The sequence below is a fragment of the Natator depressus genome, chromosome 2 (genome assembly GCF_965152275.1).
Source record: "Natator depressus isolate rNatDep1 chromosome 2, rNatDep2.hap1, whole genome shotgun sequence".
Lineage (NCBI taxonomy): Eukaryota > Metazoa > Chordata > Testudines > Cheloniidae > Natator > Natator depressus.
The window spans coordinates 224313300-224335636 of NC_134235.1; the positions used below are offsets into that span (position 1 = coordinate 224313300).

General features: G+C 41.9%; 1 protein-coding gene across 2 annotated transcripts in view; it reads left to right on the forward strand.

Moving 5' to 3' along the window:
* STAM (signal transducing adaptor molecule) overlaps positions 1–22337 on the forward strand; it is a 78881-nt gene that overhangs the window by 27497 nt on the left and 29047 nt on the right. Inside the window, exons 3-6 of one of the 2 annotated variants that reach the window (XM_074946024.1) lie at positions 18186–18261; positions 18352–18447; positions 19551–19697; positions 20053–20143. In XM_074946024.1, the coding sequence (XP_074802125.1) occupies positions 18186–18261; positions 18352–18447; positions 19551–19697; positions 20053–20143 (410 nt within the window). Of the gene's footprint in view, positions 1–18185; positions 18448–19550; positions 19698–20052; positions 20144–22337 lie in introns of both variants that reach the window. The other variant, XM_074946023.1, reaches the window with a different exon arrangement.

A 22337-nucleotide genomic window follows, 5' to 3' on the forward strand; every position in this document is an offset into this window, starting at 1 on the left:
CAGGCAGACTGTGAAGAGCTACAGAAGGATCTCACAAAACTGGGGGACTGGGCAACACAATGGCAGATGAAATTAAATGTCGATAAATGCAAAGTAATGCACATTGGAAAACAAAATCCCAACTATACATATAAAATGGTGGGGTCTAAATTGGCTGTTACCATTCAAGAAAGAGTTCTTGGAGTCATTGTGGATAGTTCTCTGAAAACAGCCACTCAGTGTACAGCGGCAGTCAAAAAAGCGAACAGAATGTTGGGAATCATCAAGAAAGGGATAGATAAGAAGACAGAAAATATCATGTTGCCTTTATACAAATCCATGGTACGCCCACATCTTGAATACTGCATGCAGATGTGATCACCCTATCTCAAAAAAGATATATTGGAATTGGAAAAGGTTCAGAAAAGGGCAAGAAAAATAATTAAGGGTCTGGAACGGCTTCTGCATGAGGAGAAAATAATAAGAGTGGGACTTTTTAGCTTGGAAAAGAGACGATTAAAGGGGGATGGGATAGAGGTCTATTAAACCGTGACTGGTGTGGAGAAAGTAAATAAGGAAGTGTTACTTACTCCTCATAACAGAAGAACTAGGTGTCACCAAATGAAATGAATAGGCAGCAGGTTTAAAACAAACAAAAGGAAGTATTTTTTCACACAAAGCAGAGCCAGCCTGTGGAACTCTTTGCCAGAGGATGTTGTGAAGGCCAAGACTCAGGGTAGATTTGATTTAAATCATGATTTAAATCACTAGTCAGGAAATATCGATTTAATCATGGTTTTCTACATAAAAGTGCGTTCTTGTTGGTTGTTATAACCTTAATACATATTCTTCACAACTCAGAGATAAATGTAGGTTTCATTTTTAGAAGGTACACACTATACATTTTTAAAGTGATTTATTTTGAAAATTTTTCAGATTAGTTTTTACATCTATATGAGAAAAATGAATGATTGGTTATTTCATTTACCAAAGGTAATTGAAGTAGTTCACCTCCCAATGACGTCATAAATATTTATCTCCAATTCAACAGGTTAATCATTAAGGATTTTCCTTGCCATGCTGTATTAAGAAGAGAACATCACCAGACAGACATTTACATTGTTTTATTTAACTAAAACAACAACGTTAAGTATTCTGGATTTTTTTCTTCAACAGCAAACATATAATATTTTAACAAAACAAGCATATGTCGCTTGCTTCTCACATTCATCTCCAGACTTCTTCTCCTTGTCCAGATCTATTCCGCCCCAACAATCTTCTATTCATTGGACTTTTTGAAACTTTGCACTTTTAGAGAGAGGTAAGGGATTGACTCTGTGTACGCAAATTTGCAGAGGGCCAATAGAGTTGAGGTCTGTTGTTTCTCACCACTATATATTATTTATTTATTTAAAAACATTTTTGCTGTTAACAAGCATGTTACCTCTGGAGACACAAATTCACAGTTCTCAAACTGCAAAACTAAGCTTCTCTGATGATATCGTCTAGACTGAGCACTGAGTCCCATTGGGTAGATAGAAAGATTAACCTGAATAATATATATAGAAGCCTGTGGAACCCCATAAGATTGGGTCCCTTATCCATGAACTATTGAAACTCATTTACAAAACTTTTCTTAAACATTACATGAATATATTGTCTCATATTATAGAATTAGTATTTATAATCCCTATTCCACGATGAGATATCTTTGAGCTATAATGTATCTTAATTAAAACTATCTTTAGATAGGTTTTTTCCTCAAAAAGCATGTTATCAAAAAATCTAATTAAACTAAAAAAAACTGTTTTTTTTTTAATTAAAAAAAACATCATTGATTTTTATCCACCCTGCCAAGACTATAACAGGGTTCAAAAAAGAATTAGATAAATTCATGAAGGATAGGTCCATCAATGGCTATTAGCCAGAATAGGCAGGGATGGTGTTCCTAGCCTCTGTTTGCCAGAATCTGGGAACGGGCGACAGGGGATGGATCACTTGATGATTACCTGTTCTGTTTATTCCCTCTGGGGCACCTGGCATTGGTCACTGTCAGAAGACAGGATACTGGGCTAGATGGACCTTTGGTCTGACCCGGTATGGCTGCCCTTATGTTCCTATGATATGGGATTCACATAACTGAATATTCTGGAGAAATCTGTAATAGAAATAGTAGTTAATGTGATGGAGTTTGGAGTTGTGTGCTGTGAAAAATGGAATGTGGTGACATAGCAATGTATTTTAGAAGTTGGAAATGCATGATCTGAATATATCTTTTTACAAGCCCACTTAGCTGACAGTTCAGAATGGAGTGGCAAACTGAGACTCCTCATGCTGTTGTGTATGGTTCTGCTATAGATTATGGTCAGTAAGCAGGTATTAACTTTTCATATTTTTTTCTATATGTAAAACTGTATTCCTTCTAAAATAAGTGTGGTGCTGCTGCTCTTTACAACTACTGTTAATTTGGAGAGTTAAATGGTATCGCTTCTTTCCCCATAACTTGTGACATGAGTAATATCACTATAAGGAATTATCTGGGAAGGTTTAGCCTAACAATTCACCATCAACAGAAAATGCTATCTAGCAAAAAGGGATCAGGGAGACAATGCTTAGTCCTGAGAGTTACACAGACAAAGTTAGGGTCTATGCTGGTAATATAAGCTTAAATTTCTCTCAGGAGAACCTTTGAATTCTTTTACAATAGGAGCCAGCTAGAACAGTGGATTTGTTCTGTCTGTAGTGTAGACATGCCCGTAAACTTAAGTCAACCTGTGTTAGATCGACTTACAGCCACCGCAGTAATTTAGTGCAATTTTTCATGGCCACACTACACTCCTTTGTCGGTGGTGTGCATCCTCACTGAGAGTGCTTCCACTGACTTAAGAGGGGCAGTGTGGGAGCTGAGAGCCCCCCTCTGGGATCCAGTCTTAATGTACATACTTGCATTGGATCAAACACCCTTACACCTTTAAGGAACTGCTATACTCGCTGGGTGAAACACGGTTTTCTTTCATTAATATTGTCATAGTTTGAAAGCTTATCTGAAATTTCAATAGAAGTTTTAATCCATGGGTTTTGAATCCCTGTGTCACTGCTGTGTTGCTAACATTTAAGTGCTCAATATGTGTTAAGTCAACTTTGATTGTACATTTGATGAATATGGATTTCACAGGATTACAGCCAGCCTAACCCCTGATGTAGATATCATTGGGTCGATGGAAGAATTCTTCTGTCAACTTAGCTACCTCCTCTTGGGGAGGTGGATTAACTACACTGATGGGAGAACCTCTTCCATCGCTGTATTGCGTGTCTATACTGAAGTGCTACAGCAGTGCAGCTGCAGCATTTCAGGTGTAGGCAAGCGCTCAATTCATCTTACTTGCAATGCTCACATAATAGACCTTGCTAATAACATTGGGATGACCAGTTTCCCACATGCTGATACGCTAGCAGCAAGTCAAAAAGGTTTTTAAACATTGAGGAAAAAATTGCATTTTAAATCAACAAGCTCTTTGCCATGCCTTCTGATGAAGTCAAGTTTTATCTGTAAAATTTCTGATTTTTCCACCAGATGTTTCAGCTCTTCAATGCTTCCATGTCTGGTGTAATTTTCTTTTCTCCTCCACAAAACCGGAGTAAAAAGTAATAGACTGTATGATATTCAATAGCAACATACTGGCTTCCCCATCTCATTTTAAGTGGTTCAGGGTGCAATTTTACAGGAAAACTGGAACCCACAGCTTGGACTACGCTTTGCAGATACTGTTTAAAACACAATTTTCTGCTCAGACAACGTTGAAAAACCTTTTGACTATTACTGTTAGCTTGTCAGCGTGTGGGAAATTGGTCATCCCAATGTCTCGAGAAAGGTCTATTGTGTGAGCATTGCAGGTAAGATGAACTGTGCACTTGTCTACATTTGAAATGCTGCAGCTGCACTGCTGTAGCGCTTCAGTGTATACACTCAATACAGTGATGGAAGAAGTTCTCCCATCAGTTAATCCACCTCCCCAAGAGTAGGTAGAAAAATTCTTCCATCAGCCCAGTGCTGTCTACTCCAGGAGTTAGGTTGGCTTAACTATGTTGCTCAGGTGTGTCTTAAATCTTGAGTGTAGACCTGGCCCGAGTTAAGATGTAAGCCCTGAAGCACTTGCTTGTAAGCTTTTGACATGTAGGATGTGTTTTCAGATATAAATGCACTTATATAATCAAAATCCATTCCAAAGGTATTCAGATACTTAACTACAATACCATTGCACAAGCTATTGCAAACAGCCTGTAAATAAATTGTATCAGCAAGGACAGCTTTCAGGTTCGAGTCAGGTGTGTCTTCACCATTTAGGCCTTGCAAAACAAATTATGTGACACATACTCATCTTGGCCACCAGTTGATTCATCTGTGACCACAGACAACCTGACTGCTTCATGAGTTCCATAATCCTGCTTGTGACACCTCATCAGCTTCAAGTAAATATTCATCAATCCAGCTAAGATGTGAAGAAATCTCTCCACCTTTTGCTATATTCCATCCAAAGAATTCCCTTAGCTCGGGTTGTCCAGTTTTTCAAGAGGGATATTTGCGTAAACATACACCTCGGGTGGATCAATATTTATAGTTACACGTTTCATGTTTTTTGGTGCAATTTTGAAACAAGGAAATCACGGGTATTGTTTCTTAGCAAGTAAAGCAGCTGCCCATACTGCTTTGTATTCCTGACTTTCTCTTTTGGTGAATATGTGATTCAAGAGGTGTATTAGGCTCTCTTTTTCTGTAATGACAACAATAATATTGCAGGAGGTACAGAAGAGCTTAACTCTATCACTGTGTAAGATTCTTTGATAAATACTGCTTTTGTGTGATCATCTGCAGACAACGTTTTAACTTTTTTGGATGCATCATTCTGTTGTCGTCAGTGAGCAGTGTTTCCCACCTAGATTGCCTTTTCAGATTTCTGTAATGCACCTCTGCTGCGCATGTGCATAACACTGTTCTTCCACACATGGGTGCAACACTTTAAGCTAAAGGTAATTTTTCATATTAAATACTTTATTACAGACATTTTTTCCTTTTTAAAAAAAAAATGGAAAATCATGGTTTTGGGGTATCTTCATGATTTCTGTGCCCTCCATGAACTCATGATTTATATAGGGCCCTAATCATAATAAATTCCAGATAAATAGATTTTGTACCTGGGCTGGCAAACTAATGATAATTTTTCAGAGTTGGCCAAACTCTTATTGCCATCTCTCTAAATATTTGTCCTTGTAATGTTACTTTCTTGGGTCTACATACATCTTAACTTTAATGTTAATAACAGTTGTTATTAAAAGTTTCTCAGTTACATTGAAGCTTAACAAATTAATGTGTAATGATTGTATGGACAACATTTATTCCAAAATGTGTGTATGTTTGTATTGAAATAACAATACAATAGGGCAGAAAAGTTTGACTTTGTTTATCTTATACAGATATATACTCAATCTGTTTTATGAAGACATGTACTCAGTAAAATAGCCATACCGTGTAACAGCCTTTTCTATAATTAGTAGTACTACATATGAGAGAGAGGTTTATGTAAAACATGGACACAGCCAAATATAGTTTAGCCAAGCAGTAGTGTAACTTATACCAGAGTTTCATTTTAGTTGTCAGATATCAATGCACATTGTAAAACTATTTTAGGTGTTAGAGGGGAAAAAAACCCACTGTAAAGTCATTTGAGAAGAAAGAAAAAAGCAATTTGGTATTAAGGGAACACAGCTAAGATTTGTTCAATGGAATATTCAAAAATTGTATGAGGGATGATACTTTTTCCAACCCCCATTCTTTCAGATAGAAACCCACTTAGTTGTATAACAGGCCCACAGCATATGTTTGAAAATTCCAATGGAACTGCAGCATTTTCTCTTAACTTCAGTTTCTACATTATTGATATCTGCTACGATGCAAGTAAAACCTTTAAAATGTAAGGTCTGTGTTCAGATATCTCATCTGTTTGAAACTCAGACCTGGAAGGTATAGCCATTGTTTAGCAGTTTGTTGCTGATTCACATCTTTTCTTCATACAAGTGGGGTAGGACTAGAATGGGATCTGTTTGAGAGGAAGATAATTAAAGCACTATGAAAAATGTGTTTAAGTGACTGAGTGATGAGTGGTGTTAGAAGTGCAGGAGAAATAGACTGTTGCATATTAAACTGTTTTAAAATCTGACAAGAAATTACCCAAAATTACTAAACAAGCATTAATTACAACTGTAGCTGTTCTTATATAGTGTACTACTTACTGTATTTTATTATTAGGGCCCTCCCAAATTCACGGTCCATTTTGGTCAATTTCACAGTCGTAGGATTTTTAAAATAGTAAATTTCATGATTTCAGCTATTTAAATCTGAAATTTCACAGTGGTGTTAACTGTAGGAGTCCTGACTCAAAAAGGAGTTGCGGGGGGTGGTTAGTCAAAGGTTATTGTAGGAGGGGTTACAGTACTGCTACCCTCTCTTTTGCGCTGCTGCTGGCGGCAGCGCTGCCTTCAGAGCTGGGCAGCTGGAGAGTGGTGGCTGCTGGCCAGGAGCCCAACTCTGAGGACAGAGCTGCCACTAGTAGCAGCGCAGAAGTAAAGGTTGCAATACCATGACCCCCTAAAATAACCTTGCAACTCCCTTTTGGATCAGGACCTCCAATTTGAGAAAAGCTGGTCTCCCCCATGAAATCTGTATAGTATAGGGTAAAAGCACACAAAAGACCAGATTTCACGGTCTGTGACACATTTTTCATGGCTGTGAATTTGGTGGGACCCTATTTATGATACAGGCACAGTGCTTAAAGTGGAATGAAAAGTGTGTGTGGGAGTGTGTGTGTGTGTGTGCCTGGCATCACCCCCATATCAGCCCATACCCCTGCCCAACAGTTCTGGCCTCCAAGTCAGTGCTGCCCACAATCCCCCATCCAAGCCCTGGGGTGGTGCAGTGGGTTCCCCTTCTCTTCCATGCTGGGGGAGGAGCAGCTGCAGGAGTTCTTAACTCCCTCTGCTCCTTTACAAGCCTGGTGCTGCTGAGGGGAAGAGGTGAGGAGGAGCAGAGGAGTCAACTCATTGGTCACAGGGCAGGAGGGGGGGAGTGGAGCTGAGCTGCTGCGCTCTTCTTCTTCAAGTACTTGCACATGTCCATTCCAATGTAGGTGTGTGCTTTCCCCAAGCACAGCTGCCAGAAATTTTTTCCCTCGGTGCTATCTGTTGGGTCAGCTCTGGTGCCCCCTGGAGTCGCGCGCTCCTAGTGCCAGTATAAACAGTCCTGCTGATGCGTACCCTCTCACTTCCTTCTTACCGCCTGTGATGGTCGCTGGCAGTACTTTGTCTTTGCAATTCTGCAAGTACTCTCCCGGTGGACTTTTCTCTTTTTATTGTATGTAGTTAACTTTTACATAATAGTTAAGTTTTCTGTTAGTAGTTCTCCATTTAGCAGAGTTCATCTCTGCTCCGATGCCGGGGCATACCCTAGTCTCGGGTTTTAAGCCTTATGACTGGTGTCACAAGTCTATGCCTGTGAGCGACCCCCATTCCAGCTGGCTTAAGTGCCTGGGGGAAGCTCATGTTTGGGAGTGCCGTAAGATCTATAAGGACTTCAGGCCCCTCACCGGAAAAGACAGGGACACTAGATTGGAGTTCATCCTAATGGAGGCAGTACTAATACCTTCCTCGGAGCCTGGTCACTCAGACTCTGCACCAAATATTTCAGCTTTGGTGAGGAGCACCCTGATGGCTGTTTGGAATCCTCGGCGCCGTTCCTCATCACCAGTACTGAGGACAAACACTTTGTCCACCTCACGAGTATCTCAGCATCATCTCCAGTGCCTAGGAAAAAGCAGAGGAAGTCTGACAGAGGACACTCCCCGATCCTGAGGTTGACAGGGCATGGAGAGACTAGCAGAGTGTGACCTGCGTCGGACCACTCCATAGCCCTGGTGATCTGTGCAGCGCTGTTGACTCTGGCCCCAGAGAGGGTACCACTGAGTCCGGCACCGATGGACTCGCCAATGCAAGAGAGCCACCAGAGGTACCAATGCTTTGGCATTACCATCTATTCCAGAGGCATTTGCCACACCAAGAGACTTCCTCTCAATGCTGGTCCCAGCATCCCTGGCTGTGTAGGAGCCTGCAGATTCCTTGCTGGTGGGGAGAACCTCTGTGGTGCCAAGACCCTTGTGCCTTCCAAGGGGAAACCTGCTATGATGGTCCAATACCAATCTTCTTCCTCTCTGCACTGATCACCGGCACCGGTGAGCACCACTCCTCCCAAGTCTTCTGACAGGGAGTCTTCGGAGTCTGATTCAGAGGCAGAGTCATATACCTCACGCAGAAGCTGGTACCATCACTCCAGCCTGCACTATCCTACTATGGACCTGGCCCAGGGAATCCCACCCACGGCATAACCCCTGGGGCAATGGCAGATGCCAGTACAGTGGCTCTTCTGGAACCCCTGGGCTTTTCCACTGATGCAGGGGCCCCAATCTGGAAGGTCGGACTCTGTGGCATCTGAGGCCAGAGTGCTGCCTCCATTCTGCTCCGATCTACATCCTGGCTTTGGTACTGAAGCCTGTACCTAATACCCAGAGCCGACTCCGCGAGATCCGTCTGGTGTTGAGGTAGAAATACAGTGCCCCCTACTGATACAGACTTCCTCTTCTGATTGAGGCAATGGCAGGAATGGACATAGTGCCCTCTCAGGATGACTATAGGGTTCATCAAGAGCTCCTTAAGAGAGTGGCTAAAAACCTGGGCATCCAGGTGGAGGAGGTCTGGGAATCCTCCTATGTCTTAGTGGACATCCTAACATCAACGGGCCCATGAAGACTAGCACTGCCCTTAATGAAGGCATTATGGACGCCATAGAGGCATTGTGGCAGACCCCAGTGTCCCTTCAGTCGATGGCAAAGAAGACTGAAAAGAAATACTTTGTTCCAGGTCTAAGGGATATGAATGTTTGTATACAACCCCCTCCCCGGGCTCTTTGGTGGTGTCAGCAGCCAACAGACAGGAGCAACAGGGGCTACAAGGGGCAACCCCCAAGGCCGAGGATGCCAAAAAGTTAGACCTTTTTGGCAGAAAGGTCTATTCAACAGGCAGCCTACAGCTCAGGATCCCGAACCAACAAGTGCTCCTGAGCAGATACAATTTTAATTCTTGGGACTCCATGCTGAAATTTAAGGAACTGTTGTCCCTGGAATCCAGATGAGAATTTGCATCTCTCCTGGAGGAAGGGAAGTCCGTGGCAAAGGTGTCCCAACAAGCGGCCTTGGATGCGGTGGACTCGGCAGTGCAATCTATGTGCTCCGCAGTAGCAATGTGCAGAAGCTCATGGTTTCAATCCTTCAGCCTACCACACAAGGTCCAACAGACTTTGCTCTTTTGAGGGCATGTCGCTCTTTTCCAAGCAAACAGACTCTAGGCTGCACAGTGTAAAGGACTCCAGGGCTACTTTGAAGTCCCGATGCGTGTAAACACTGGCGCCCATGAGGAAGCATTATAAACCTCAACTGGCCTCTTGATTCTTCTCACCGCCTGCCAGGCAGGACTCTCACAGGAAGAGGAGCAGGGGCTTTAGGAGAAGACCTCCAGAATCCTCTTCCACGTCTGTCTACTCCCCCCAAACACTGGGGGGGTGGGGGAAGGAGGGTCCAAGCAGTCCTTTTGATGGGATGCTTGGGGATGACATACCAGGACAGGACTCTGATCCAACCTACTCCGTATTTGTGAATCATTTCTCCCATTTCTGTCAGGCTTGGGCCCATATTATGACAGACCGCTGGGTGTTAAGCTCGATAGCAGTAGGACATACCCTTCAATTCAGTTCTTCCCCTCCTTCCCAGCCTCCCTCTCTGTCCCTCTTCAGGAACCCTTCTCACAAGAAAATTCTAGCCCAAGAGTTGTAGTCGCTCCTAAGGTTGGGAGCCGTGGAAGAGTTCCAGCGGAGTTGAGGGGCCGGGGGTTCTACTCCTGATATTTCCTAATCCTGAAAGCCATTGGTGGTCTCAGACTTCTTCTGGACCTCCAAAACCTCAACAGATACATGAAAAAGCTAAAGTTCTGCATGGTCTCCTTGGCTTCCATCATCTCCTACCTCCAGGGGACTGTTATGCTGCCCTCGATTTGAAGGAAGCTTACTTTCATTTTTCAGGTTTATTTCACAGAAGATTCCTCAGATTCATTGTGAACCACATACACTACCAATTCACAATTCTATCTTTTGGCCTGTCAGCGGCCCTCCGGTGTTCACGAAGTGCCTGGCGGTCGTTGCAGTGTTCTTGAGGAGGCAGGGGATTCAGCTTTACCCTTACCTCGATAACTGGCCTGAGACTTCCTCCAAGCAGGGTGATTCCAGGCAATAGTGATGCTTATAGAGAGCCTCAGAGATCATCCCATCGCGACAGCAAGAAACTGCTTGAAGCTCCTGGGCCACATGGCCTCATGCATCTGTGTGGTGCAGCATGCAAGACTTGGACTCCAACCTCTCCAATCATAGCTGGCGTTGGTATACTTGCTAAGCCAATGCCATTTGGACACAGTGATCACAGTTCCCCTGTCAGTGCTTTCCTCCCTCAACTGGTGGCTAGACCCCCTGATGGTGCATGCAGGAGTCCTGTTCTCAAGGCTCCAACCATCAGTATCTCTCATTACAGGAGCTTCAGCGAGGGGCTGGTGTGCTCACTTGGATTCCCTCAGAACGCAGGGCCTCTGGTCTCAGGAAGAGTGCTCCCTGCATCATCAACGTCAGGGAGCTTAGGACAGTGCACTTGGCTTCCCAGGCATTCCAGCCTCAGGTGGCAGGCAAGAATGTGTCAATTCTCACAGACAACACAACGGCGATGTTTTTTATGAACAGGCAGGGAGGAGCATGTTCCTCTCCCCTATGTCAAGAAGCGCCACGCTTGCGGGAATTTTGCATAGCCCACTCGATCCACCTCAAGGCCTCCTATCTGCCGGGATTGCAGAACAGTCTAGCGGATCACCTCAGCAGATCCTTCTACAACCACCACGAGTGATTCATTCACCCAGATGTCATGAAAACCATTTTCCAAGGTGGGGAACACCCAAGATATACCTGTTCACGACAAAGCACAACAAGAAGTGTCTGCAGTTCTGCTCCCTCCTGGGCCACAGCCGCTAGATCTGTCGTAGATGCCTTCCTCCTCTCTTGGATGGTTCATCTCTTCTATGTGTTTCCTCCTATTCCTCTCATACCAGGGTCTTGCTGAGAATCAGAAGAGACAAAGCGTGAGTCATCCTGATAGCCCCTGCCTGGCCCGCCAGTATTGGTTCACCACACTTCTAGGCCTCTCGGTGGACGCCAATCCTTCTGCCTCTGTATCCAGACCTGATCTTGCAGGACCACGGCTGCCTGCATCACCTGATCCTCAAGTCCCTCCATCTGATGGCCTGGAAACTCTGTGGCTGAACCCCACAGAGCTAGCAGGCTCGGACCAGGTCCATGAGAACATAAGAACATAAAAATGGCCATACTGGGTCAGACCAAAGGTCCATCCACCCCAGTGTCCTGTCTACCGACAGTGGCCAATGCCAGGTGCCCCAGAGGGAATGAACCTAACAGTTAATGACCAAATGATCTCTCTCCTGCCATCCATTTCCACCCTCTGACAAACAGAGGCTAGGGACACCATTCCTTACCCATCCTGGCTAATAGCCATTAATGGACTTAACCTCCATGAATTTACGCAGTTCTCTTTTAAACCCTGTTATAGTCCTAGCCTTCACAACCTCCTCAGGCAAGGAGTTCCACAGGTTGACTGTGCCCTGTGTGAAGAACTTCCTTTTATTTGTTTTAAACCTGCTGCCCATTCATTTCATTTGGTGGTCCCTAGTTCTTCTATTATGGGAACAAGTAAATAACTATTCCTTATTCACTTTCTCCACACCACTCATGATTTTATATACCTCTATCATATCCCCCCTTTTCCAAGCTGAAAAGTCCTAGTCTCTTAATCTCTCCTCATATGGGACCCGTTCCAACCCCCTAATCATTTTAGTTGCCCTTCTCTGAACCTTTTCTAATGCCAGTATATCTTTTTTGAGATGAGGAGACGACATCTGTACACAGTATTCAAGATGTGGACGTACCATGGATTTATAAAAGGGCAATAAAATATTCTCCGTCTTATTCTCTATCCCCTTTTTAATGATTCCTAACATCCTGTTTCCTTTTTTGACTGCTGCTGCACACTGAATGGACGTCTTCAGAGAACTATCCATGATGACTCCAAGATCTCTTTCCTGATTAGTTGTAGCTAAATTAGCCCCCATCACATTGTATGTATAGTTGGGCTTATTTTTTCCAATGTGCATTACTTTACATTTATCCACATTAAATTTCATTTGCCATTTTTGTTGCCCAATCACTTAGTTTGTGAGATCTTTTTGAAGTTCTTCACAGTCTGCTTTGGTCTTAACTATCTTGAGCAGTTTAGTATCTCCTGCAAACTTTGCCACCTCACTGTTTACCCCTTTCTCCAGATCATTTATGAATAAGTTGAATAGGATTGGTCCTAGGACTGACCCTTGGGGAATACCACTAGTTACCCTCTCCATTCTGAAAATTTACCATTTATTCCTACCCTTTGTTCCCTGTTTTTTAACCAGTTCTCAGTCCATGAAAGGATCTTCCCTCTTATCCCATGACAACTTAATTTACGGAAGAGCCTTTGGTGAGGGACCTTGTCAAAGGCTTTCTGGAAATCTAAGTACACTATGTCCGCTGGATCCCGCTTGTCCACGTTTGTTGACCCCTTCAGAGAACTCTAATAGATTAGTAAGACATGATTTCCCTTTACAGAAACTATGTTGACTTTTGCACAACAATTTATGTTCTTCCATGTGTCTGACAATTTTATTCTTTACTATTGTTTCCACTAATTTGCCCGGTACTGACGTTCGACTTACTGGTCTGTAATTGCCTGGATCACCTCTCGCGCCCTTTTTAAATATTGGCATTATATTAGCTATCTTCCAGTCACTGGGTACAGTAACTGATTTAAAGGACGGGTTACAAATCATAGTTAATAGTTCTGCAATTTCACAATTGAGTTCTTTCAGAACTCTGGGGCGAATGCCATCTGGTCCCGGTGACTTGTTACTGTTATGTTTATCAATTAATTCCAAAACCTCCTCTAATGACACTTTAATCTGTGTCAATTCCTCAGAGATGTCACCTGCAAAAGACGGTTCAGGTTTGGGAATCTCTCTAACATCCTCAGCCGTGAAGACTGAAGCAAAGAATTCATTTAGTTTCTCCACAATGACTTCATTTAGTTTCTCGTCTTTAAGTGCTCCTTTTGTATTTGGATCGTACAGGGGCCCCTTAGCAGGCTTCCTGCTTCTGATGTACTTAAAAAACATTTTGTTATGACCTTTTGAGTTTTTGGCTAGCTGTTCTTCAAACTCCTTTTTGGCTTTTCTTCTTACATTTTTACAATTAATTTGGCCTTTCTATTTACCTCACTAGGATTTGACTTCCACTTTTGAAAAGATGCCTTTTTATCTCTCACTGCTTCTTTTACATGGTTGTTAAGCCACGGTGGCTCTTTTTTAGCTCTTTTACTGTGTTTTTTTAATTTGGGGTATACATGCAAGTTGGGCCTCTGTTATGGTGTCTTTGAAAAGTGTCCATGCAGCTTGCAGGGATTTCACTCTAGTCACTGTACCTTTTAATTTCTGTTTAACTAATCTCCTCATTTGTGCATAGTTCCCCTTTCTGAAATTAAATGCCACAGTGCTGGGCTGCTGAGGTGTTCTTCCCACCACAGGAATGTTAAATGTTGTTATATTATGGTCACTATTTCGAAGCGGTCCTGTTATAGTTACCTCTTGGTCCAGATCCTGCACTCCACTCAGGAATAGATCGAGAATTGCCTCTCCCCTTGTGGGTTCCTGTACCAGCTGCTGCAAGAAGCAGTCATTTAAAGTATCGAGAAATTGTGTGTCTGCATTTCGTCCTGAGGTGACATGTACCCAATCAATATGGAGATAATTGAAATCCCCCACTATTATTGAGTTCTTTATTTTGATAGCCTCTCTAATCTCCCTTAGCATTTCATAGTCACTATCACTGTCCTGGTCAGGTGGTTGATAATAGATCCATACTGTTATATTCTTATTAGAGCATGCAGTTATTATCCATAGAGATTCTATGGAACATGTGGATTCATTTAAGATTTTTACTTCTTTTGATTCTACATTTTCTTTCCCATATAGTGCCACTCTCCTCCCCCCGCGCCGCACAACCTGTTCTGTGCTTCCGATATATCTTGTACGCCAGAATGATTGTGTCCCATTGATTGTCCTCACTCCACCAGGTTTCTGTGATGCCTATTATATCAATATCCTCCTTTAACATGAGGCACTCTAGTTCACCCATCTTATTATTTAGACTTCTAGCATTTGTGTACAAGCACTTTAAAAACTTGTCACTGTTTATTTGTCTGCCCTTTTGTGATGTGTCAGATTCTTTTTTATGTGAAAATTTCTTTCTGATCTGGCCCATACTTTATCCTCTTCCATCCTCTCCTCCTGACTAAAACCTAGATAATCTCTATCAATAGACTCTCCTCTAAGAGAAGTCTCTGTCCGATCCACATGCTCTTCTGCAGCAATCAGCTTTCCCCCATCTCTTAGTTTAAAAACTGCTCTGCAACTTTTTTAATGTTAAGTGCCAGCAGTCTGGATCCACTTTGGTTAAAGTGGAGCCCATCCTTCCTGTATAGGCTCCTACTAGGGAGCAGGAAGCCATCCACCAGAGCTACTTACCTGGCAAAGTGGAAGAGGTTCTCTATCTGGTCCATGCAGAAGACAGTATCGCCTGCGCAATCATCGATACTATTCATTTTGGACTACTTACTGCACCTGAAGCAACAAGGTCTAACTGTGGCATCTATTAGAGTCCATCTGGCCGCAATCTCAGCTTTTCATCCATGGGTTAATGGCTGATCTGTGTTCTTGAACATCATCTCTAATTGGATTCTTAAGGTTTGAGAGATTGTATGACAACCAATCTCTCCCTCGGACCTCAACCTGGTATTATCAAAACTGACAGAACCCCCATTTGATCTGCTGGCAACACGCTCTCTCTTCTCAATGTGTCCTGGAGGGTGACCACCAGGCCATTACTTTTGCCAAAAGGGTCTCAGACATCCATGCCCTAACATCAGAACTACCATACACAGTGTTCTTCAAGGACAAGGTCCAATTGCGTCCTTATCCAGCCTTCCTTCCGAAAGTGGTTTTGCAGTTCCATAGTAAACAGGCTATCTTCCTGATGGTCTTTTATCTGAAACCACATACCCACAGGGAAGAACAAAGCCTCCACTTGCTAGATATTAGACGTGCACTGGCCTTCTACATCAAGGACTAAACCATTTTGGGAAACTACTCAACTATTCGTAGCCATTGCAGACAAGATGAAAGGTCTTTCTGTCTCAGCCCAGAGAATTTCGTCATGGATCACATCCTGCATCCACATATGCTATGACCTGGCAAAGGTTCCTGCTCCACCTGCCCTGACAGTACATTCCACAAAGGCCCAAGCATCTTGGGTAGCATTTGTAGCACAAGTTCCTATCCAGGACATTTGTAGATCGGCGATGTGGTTGTCAGTTCGCACTTTTGCTTCTCATTACACCATCACCCAACAGGCTAGGGACAATGCTGGATTTGGTCAAGTGGTGTTGCAGTCAGCGTGTCAGTAGACTCTGAACTCTTCACTTGGACAACGTCTTGGGAATCACCTACATTGGAATGGACATGTGCAAACACTCAAAGGAAAAATGGTTACTAACCTTTCCATAACTGTTGTTCTTCGAGGTGTGTTGCACATGTTCTTTCCAAGACCCGCCCTCGTACCCCTCTTCGGAGTGAGCCTGAAAGAAGGAACTGAGGGGGCATGGGTCAGCAGGACCCTTTTGTACTGGTGCTATGAGCGTGCAACTCCAGGGGGGACTAGAGCCGACCCAACAGATATCACTGAGGGGAAAATTTCTGGCGTCTGTGCTTGGGGCGAGCATACGCATACATAGGAATGGACACGTGCAACACATCTTGAACAACAACAACAGTTACGGAAAGGTTAGTAACAGTTTTTTCCTCCTCCCTCTTTGGTGGAAATAGTATCAGCTCTTCAGGGGAGAGGGAGAGAGCTCTGCCTGTCTCTTGCAGCAGCCCGGATTGCTGTTGTTTCAGGAGATGGGAAAATCAGCCAGTTTTCCCCAAGTGCTACTAAAAATGTGTGCCCCTCAGCAACCCAGTTCCCTTCTTGGAAATTTGATTTTACAGGTCTATGACCTGTATGTTTTATACACTTAAGAGTCCCCAAGAAAAAAGGTGATTTAAAGTGACTATAGATTTACTGAAAGGCTTACTCTTGTCAATAGTGAATGAATTTACTATTGCTTAAAAAGTATAGGGAACTATCTTCTTTGCTTTGTTGTAGGTATTAGTGATAGGTGTAAAAAACCTAAAGATATATAAAACAGAATCCTAAACATTCAAATCTTGTTTTCACTTTTTTTGGGAGTATGGAGGTGTGTTTATTATGGAGTACTAGTACCTTCACCGCAACCAATTTCTTATACCAATAATATATATACAGTATATATAGTATATTCCAAACCACTGCTCCTCTTTCCCCAGTTTCATAAAAACCAAGGCAATCCATCTCAAAATTCATATATCAGATGTCATGCCAGAGTAGAATTTTTCTCAGAAGTATGGGGCAAATTGAAGGCATGTGGGGGTTACAAATTGTATTCTTTACTTTTAAAGAACATTTTCTAAACCTCTTTTGGCTTGGAATATCTCCAACAGAGATGTGAATAGAAATTTCATCTTCATTTCTCCAAAATCCCTAACAAGTAGAATATCCTAACATATGTTTTGAGTGGTTGCATATAAGAATTACAAAGACATGGTGTGAGAATCCAAAAACAGACATATATTCACTTAAAAATAATGTGCAATACATGATTATCTTTAGAAGTGTATACAAGGTGTTTCTTTTACGATGTGTTATAATATAATATACCAGTGTTATGCACACGAAGCCCTTGGGTACTGTGCAAAGCTTACATTGTGCAGATATGGATCACCATGTTAGGAAGAGTGGCCAGATTGGGACCTGTGGGGTGCAGATGAGTCTAGTCTGTCAAGAGTGTGCGGAAGAGTATTTGCCTTTTGAGGAGAGGTGGTAGAGAGTCTAATAGATGAAATGGGTGGAGAGCAGGCAAGCACAAATGAATGTGTGACCCTGTTTGGGAAAGAATTAGGGTCCGTTCCTGCAGTGTGTAACTCTGCAGGACTCCTGTCTGCAGGAAATTCTGTCACTGAGCAATTCTCTTAAATTTTTAAAAAACAGACAAAACACTTGTAAGGGTTTTTAGGTTGGCTAATAAGATTTTTTTTTTTTCTTTCTGAAATATAGCTGTTAGCCTGGAAGTTCTAATTGTAGTTTCTATCTGAGACAAAAGCCATAAATGGACCAAATGAACAATTGCATTTGACCTGCAATATTCCATTCATATTACATCATGAAGTACCCAGGTACAGAATATGTAGCCAGCTATATATTATCATCAGATTATAATAACAGTTTTTGTTCATCTTTCTGTTTTGTGTAGATGTACACAAAGAAAGCTATTCCAAACTAAAATTGGATATTGATGTGTTTCCTGCTCAGACAGAAAATCTGAATATGCAGAGACAAATTAGATCTTGCTCGAAATTGGTCTTCACAGAAATTGTGCCATGTGTTTTACACAGTATATGCAATAGACAATGTTTGCTACTTTATGAATGTTTTTTAAAAAACAGGAAGTTTTTTTTCATAAAGGTAAATGAACTATACAAAACTATAATTCAAAAGATAAAATAAATTTGCCTATTGGGGAGCTCCTCCTAATTCAGAAATCTAACAATCTTTCATATAGAAATGTTTGGGAAGGTAGAACTGCTAAAGGTACGGTTCTTAAAATTGCAACATTGACAAAATGTTTTTTGTCCTTGAAGCTAACAAAAAATTATTTTCCTGATATTTATGTAAAGATATTTATGTAAAGCTTGCGTTACTTCTGCCTTTTCCCTCAAAATGAGATGTGGTTCATGGACTGTAATATTTCAAAGTTGTAATTTTCCCTCTTAATTATTAGGCCTAAGGATTGCCTTCGGTCTGTTATGAAGAGAGTGAACCATAAGGATCCTCATGTTGCTATGCAAGCACTGACAGTAGGTGGCCTTTTGCTTCCTTCCTTTTTCCTCCTTCAAAGCTACGTTGTACAAATGCATGGCTGTCTTTTAATTTCTTTTTCTCTTCAGCTTCTAGGAGCATGCGTATCAAACTGTGGTAAAATCTTTCATTTAGAAGTGTGTTCAAGAGATTTTGCTAGTGAAGTAAGCAACGTATTGAATAAGGTAATGTATTGTGTTCTTTTGTAGGATTTCATGATAGAATCTGAATTAGATGTGGGAAATACCTTTCTGAGAGGTGGAATGGAATCTGTGCTATTGGGGATTGTGTGGGGATGTGAATTTTAACAGAGATGTGAGGGATGGCTCAGGCTATAGTGAGTGAGGGTTGGTAAGGAAATGGTTGCTTGTCAGGTTGTGGTGGGAACAGTGTGTGTGCATTAGAACTCTTTTTAAAAAAAAGATTAGAGGGACTTTATTTATGCATTTAGACTTCTATAGTAGCTATGAGCATGATTCTCTCTTTTTTTAGATACTTAAGATGACGCATCTCATAGTAGTACATGTCTTTCTTGTGTATGTGAAACAGCAAATAGTAGGACTCCATTGCTAGATCTCTTAAAATTTTGACACAGAACTGAAAAATTGGTAAGAGATCAGTTACATTTGAATAAGTTCCTAAGGCTATGGCAGTGGTCGTCTTCTTCAACACTTAGCCAAATGGTCGGCCGTAGCAATCGTTCACCATTTGGTACGTTCTTGTGCGGATGCAGTGGGCTTGTTGGGCCGAAAGTCTAATGTTGAAACAGACTTGATGCACCCATGTACTAGGGGGTCTTCCTCTGGGCCATCTCCACCCCTCAGTTGGTGGAATTTTAACTTGGATGTGGGATATGGCAATAACAAAATATGACCAGCACCTCCTTTTCAGTAACCTTGCATCTTTCCTTTCTCCTTACTCAGGCAGCAAGGAGTTTGTGTTATTCATAAGCCCCTATGCCAGTTGTACACCTTAAACGTTCTTAAAATACTATTTTAATGCTGATAGAGTCCTTACCAATTGTGATTATGTCACGGTTCTTCAGTATGCTCTTGTTATCAGACAACTTATCAGACAATACTAATGGTTAAACATTTGAAGAAACTCTCCACCTTAATTTTTCCTGTGTGCAGTAGAACAGCACCTTCGTCGGGATAGGAAATGAAGAGAATTAAGAGTGCGTCAATTTGATTATTTTGTGTACTTCTTGAGACACTAAATTTAATTTAATAAGAAATTATTAGGAGCAGATTCCTAAATTATAGAACTTAACTTCTTCCGTTTCCAGGGTCATCCAAAAGTCTGTGAAAAGCTAAAAGCCCTAATGGTGGAATGGACAGATGAATTCAAGAACGACCCACAGCTTAGTCTAATATCTGCCATGATAAAAAATCTTAAGGAGCAAGGAGTTACATTTCCAGCTGTTGGTTCACAGGTATAATTCATATAATAATATGCAAAAGCTTGTGAATTTAAGTGATGAATGAATTCCTGGAATTTCATACAAATTCTGTTTATCTTGGATGTCTACAGTTTTGTAGGTTTATGTTTAAAAGTTATGTAATGCATTTTAGAAACAAAATGTCAACTTATAGAAACGTTAAGAATTCCTCTGTTTTAGACAAAATTTGAATGCTCCTTTAAAGAGTGCATGCTGTGATTTGCATTGTATTTTAAAATAAATGGCCTCAAGAAATTTGGCTGAGACAATGACAGAACAAAATAGTGTGTTTAATGTACTGCCATAAAGTCCATTGTAATTAACTTTCACTTTTGTGGTGTTTGGCTAGGCTGCAGAACAAGCAAAAGCAAGCCCAGCTCTAGTAGCCAAAGATCCTGGTACAGCAGTTAACAAAAAGGAAGAGGAAGATTTAGCAAAAGGTGACTATTTATTTTCTGATCTATATACTTTATGATATAGTTGTTAATATCTACTAAATATATACTGCTTAAGGGATAGCTTTGTTTTGCCTCTTTTCCTGTGTGTAGTAGTATATTTATGAACTGCAGTGATGATTATTCAATTTTAAATATTTAAAAAACATGGAAAAGATTTAAAAAAAAACCTTTGTTTTACTTATAGGTATTAAAAATCCTTTTCTGCTTTTTACTTATAGGTATTTAAAAAAATCATTCTCTGCTTTTTGAATTATCCTCTGAAAAAGTGAAGTGACATTGTAATAGCCTGCTAGTCAAATGTGATCTCAAGGAGAGCTTCACTTTGAAAGACTTAGCGGAAATCCTTTACTTGGATTTCTCCCTCATTTGGGGGTAGATGAGGTACCTTAGTTGTCTGGAGTATCAAAATTTGATGGGATCAGCAATGCACACAGTGCAAGTGGTATGCAAAGCTGGCTTAAATTTCTTGCTTGCACTATCCCAATCATAGTGCTACTTTGTGCACTTCTCTTCACCATGCATTTAGAGCAGTCTAGAGGCTGCTCTAAATTACACTGGATGATAATTGCCATGATGGGCCCAAAAATCTAGTCCAGAATTGTGATAGTATAGTGGGGTCCTGACCGGCACCTCCTTTTCAGTAACCTTGCATCTTTCCTTTCTCCTTACTCAAGCAGCAAGGAGTTTGTGTTATTCAGTTGCCAGTTGTACACTTCAGCAGGATCATTCTTATGCTGGGCTGATCCTATCTGGGCCAATTATCAGTTTTTTAAACCAAAACATGCTAGCAGTGACAAGACACCCAAAGATCTGGCCCTATGTATTTTTAGCAAGAAGAATGGCCTTTTGATTGAAGTCTGTAGCAGGATCTATTGACAAGTCACTATGGGTGTATCTACACTGCATTGTAAGCCCAGAGTTAGTGGCATTTGAGTCAGCAGACCTGTGTAAGAGAACCTGTGCTTGAGCATCTATACTGTTTCTTAACTCTGTGCCAAGACTTTTCTGACTCGGGCTCAAACCTGGGGCTCTGGTGTCCACACTGCAGTGCACAGACAAACCGACTATATCCCAGAGTCCCGAGCTTCCTTCTGAAATATGGCTGTTCTAGCCTTTGGACCATTATGTGCTGAGGGAAAACTTTAGTGCCCATCCAGCACATTACAGGAATTTTGAACAGCTTGCCAACACATCCTGCTGAGCAGCCTTTTTTATCCGTGCATTCCCAGTGCCAGCAACATGGAGGCAACCACATTGTCATGCAGACCTGTGATGACAAGCAGTGGGTCCAAAACTTTCTCATGAAGAAAGCTACATTTCTGAAGCTTTGCGAGAAGCTAACCCCGACCCTCCAGCATAAAGAGAAACAACTGAGATCACCCTTGCCAGTCCAGAAGCGGGTTGCTATGACAGTCTGGAAGCTGACTATCCCAGATTGCTATAGGTCGGTTAACAATAAATTTGGTGTTGGAAAGTCGACTGTTGCTAAAGTGGTGGCAGAGGTTTCTGAGGCAATTAGGCGTGTGGTTTACTCCAGGGTGGCGGACATTAAAGATATTCCGGAGGTATTTGCGGTCTTTGAGAGAATGGGATTTCCTAACTGCTCTGGGGCAATTGATGGAACTCATGTGCCATAGTTTGTCGTCCTCAAGGAGCACATGAATACATAAATCATAAAGAGTGCTACTCCTCACGTACCACAGAGGTCAATTTATCAATGTCAACATGGGCTGTACTGGAAAAGGTCACAATGCCAGAGTTTTTCACTACTTTGGAGTCTACATTCATGGACAGACTGTGATACTATTCCCACCAAATGACATTGACATAAGCGGAGTTACTGTCCCCACCGTTTTTCTGAAGGATCCCATGTGTCCCCTTTTGCCTTGGCTTATGAAACTCCCGATTTCAGAGGCCCTGGCAAAAGAGGGTTTGTTTACACTCTCAACAGGTGCAGAATGGTTATTAAATGTGCTTTTGGCAGGTTGAAATTCTGTTAGAGATCTTTACAAACCCGTTTGGAAGCCATTGTCATCAATGCTGTCAGCATGACTGTGGCATGCTTTGCCCTTCCCAATCTTTGTGAAGCCAGAGGTGAGCTATTTCCCTCTGAACGGACCTATGACAGCAAGGGGCCGCTGAATTGGTGCCTTCAGCCAGGAAGTGCCGCCACCAC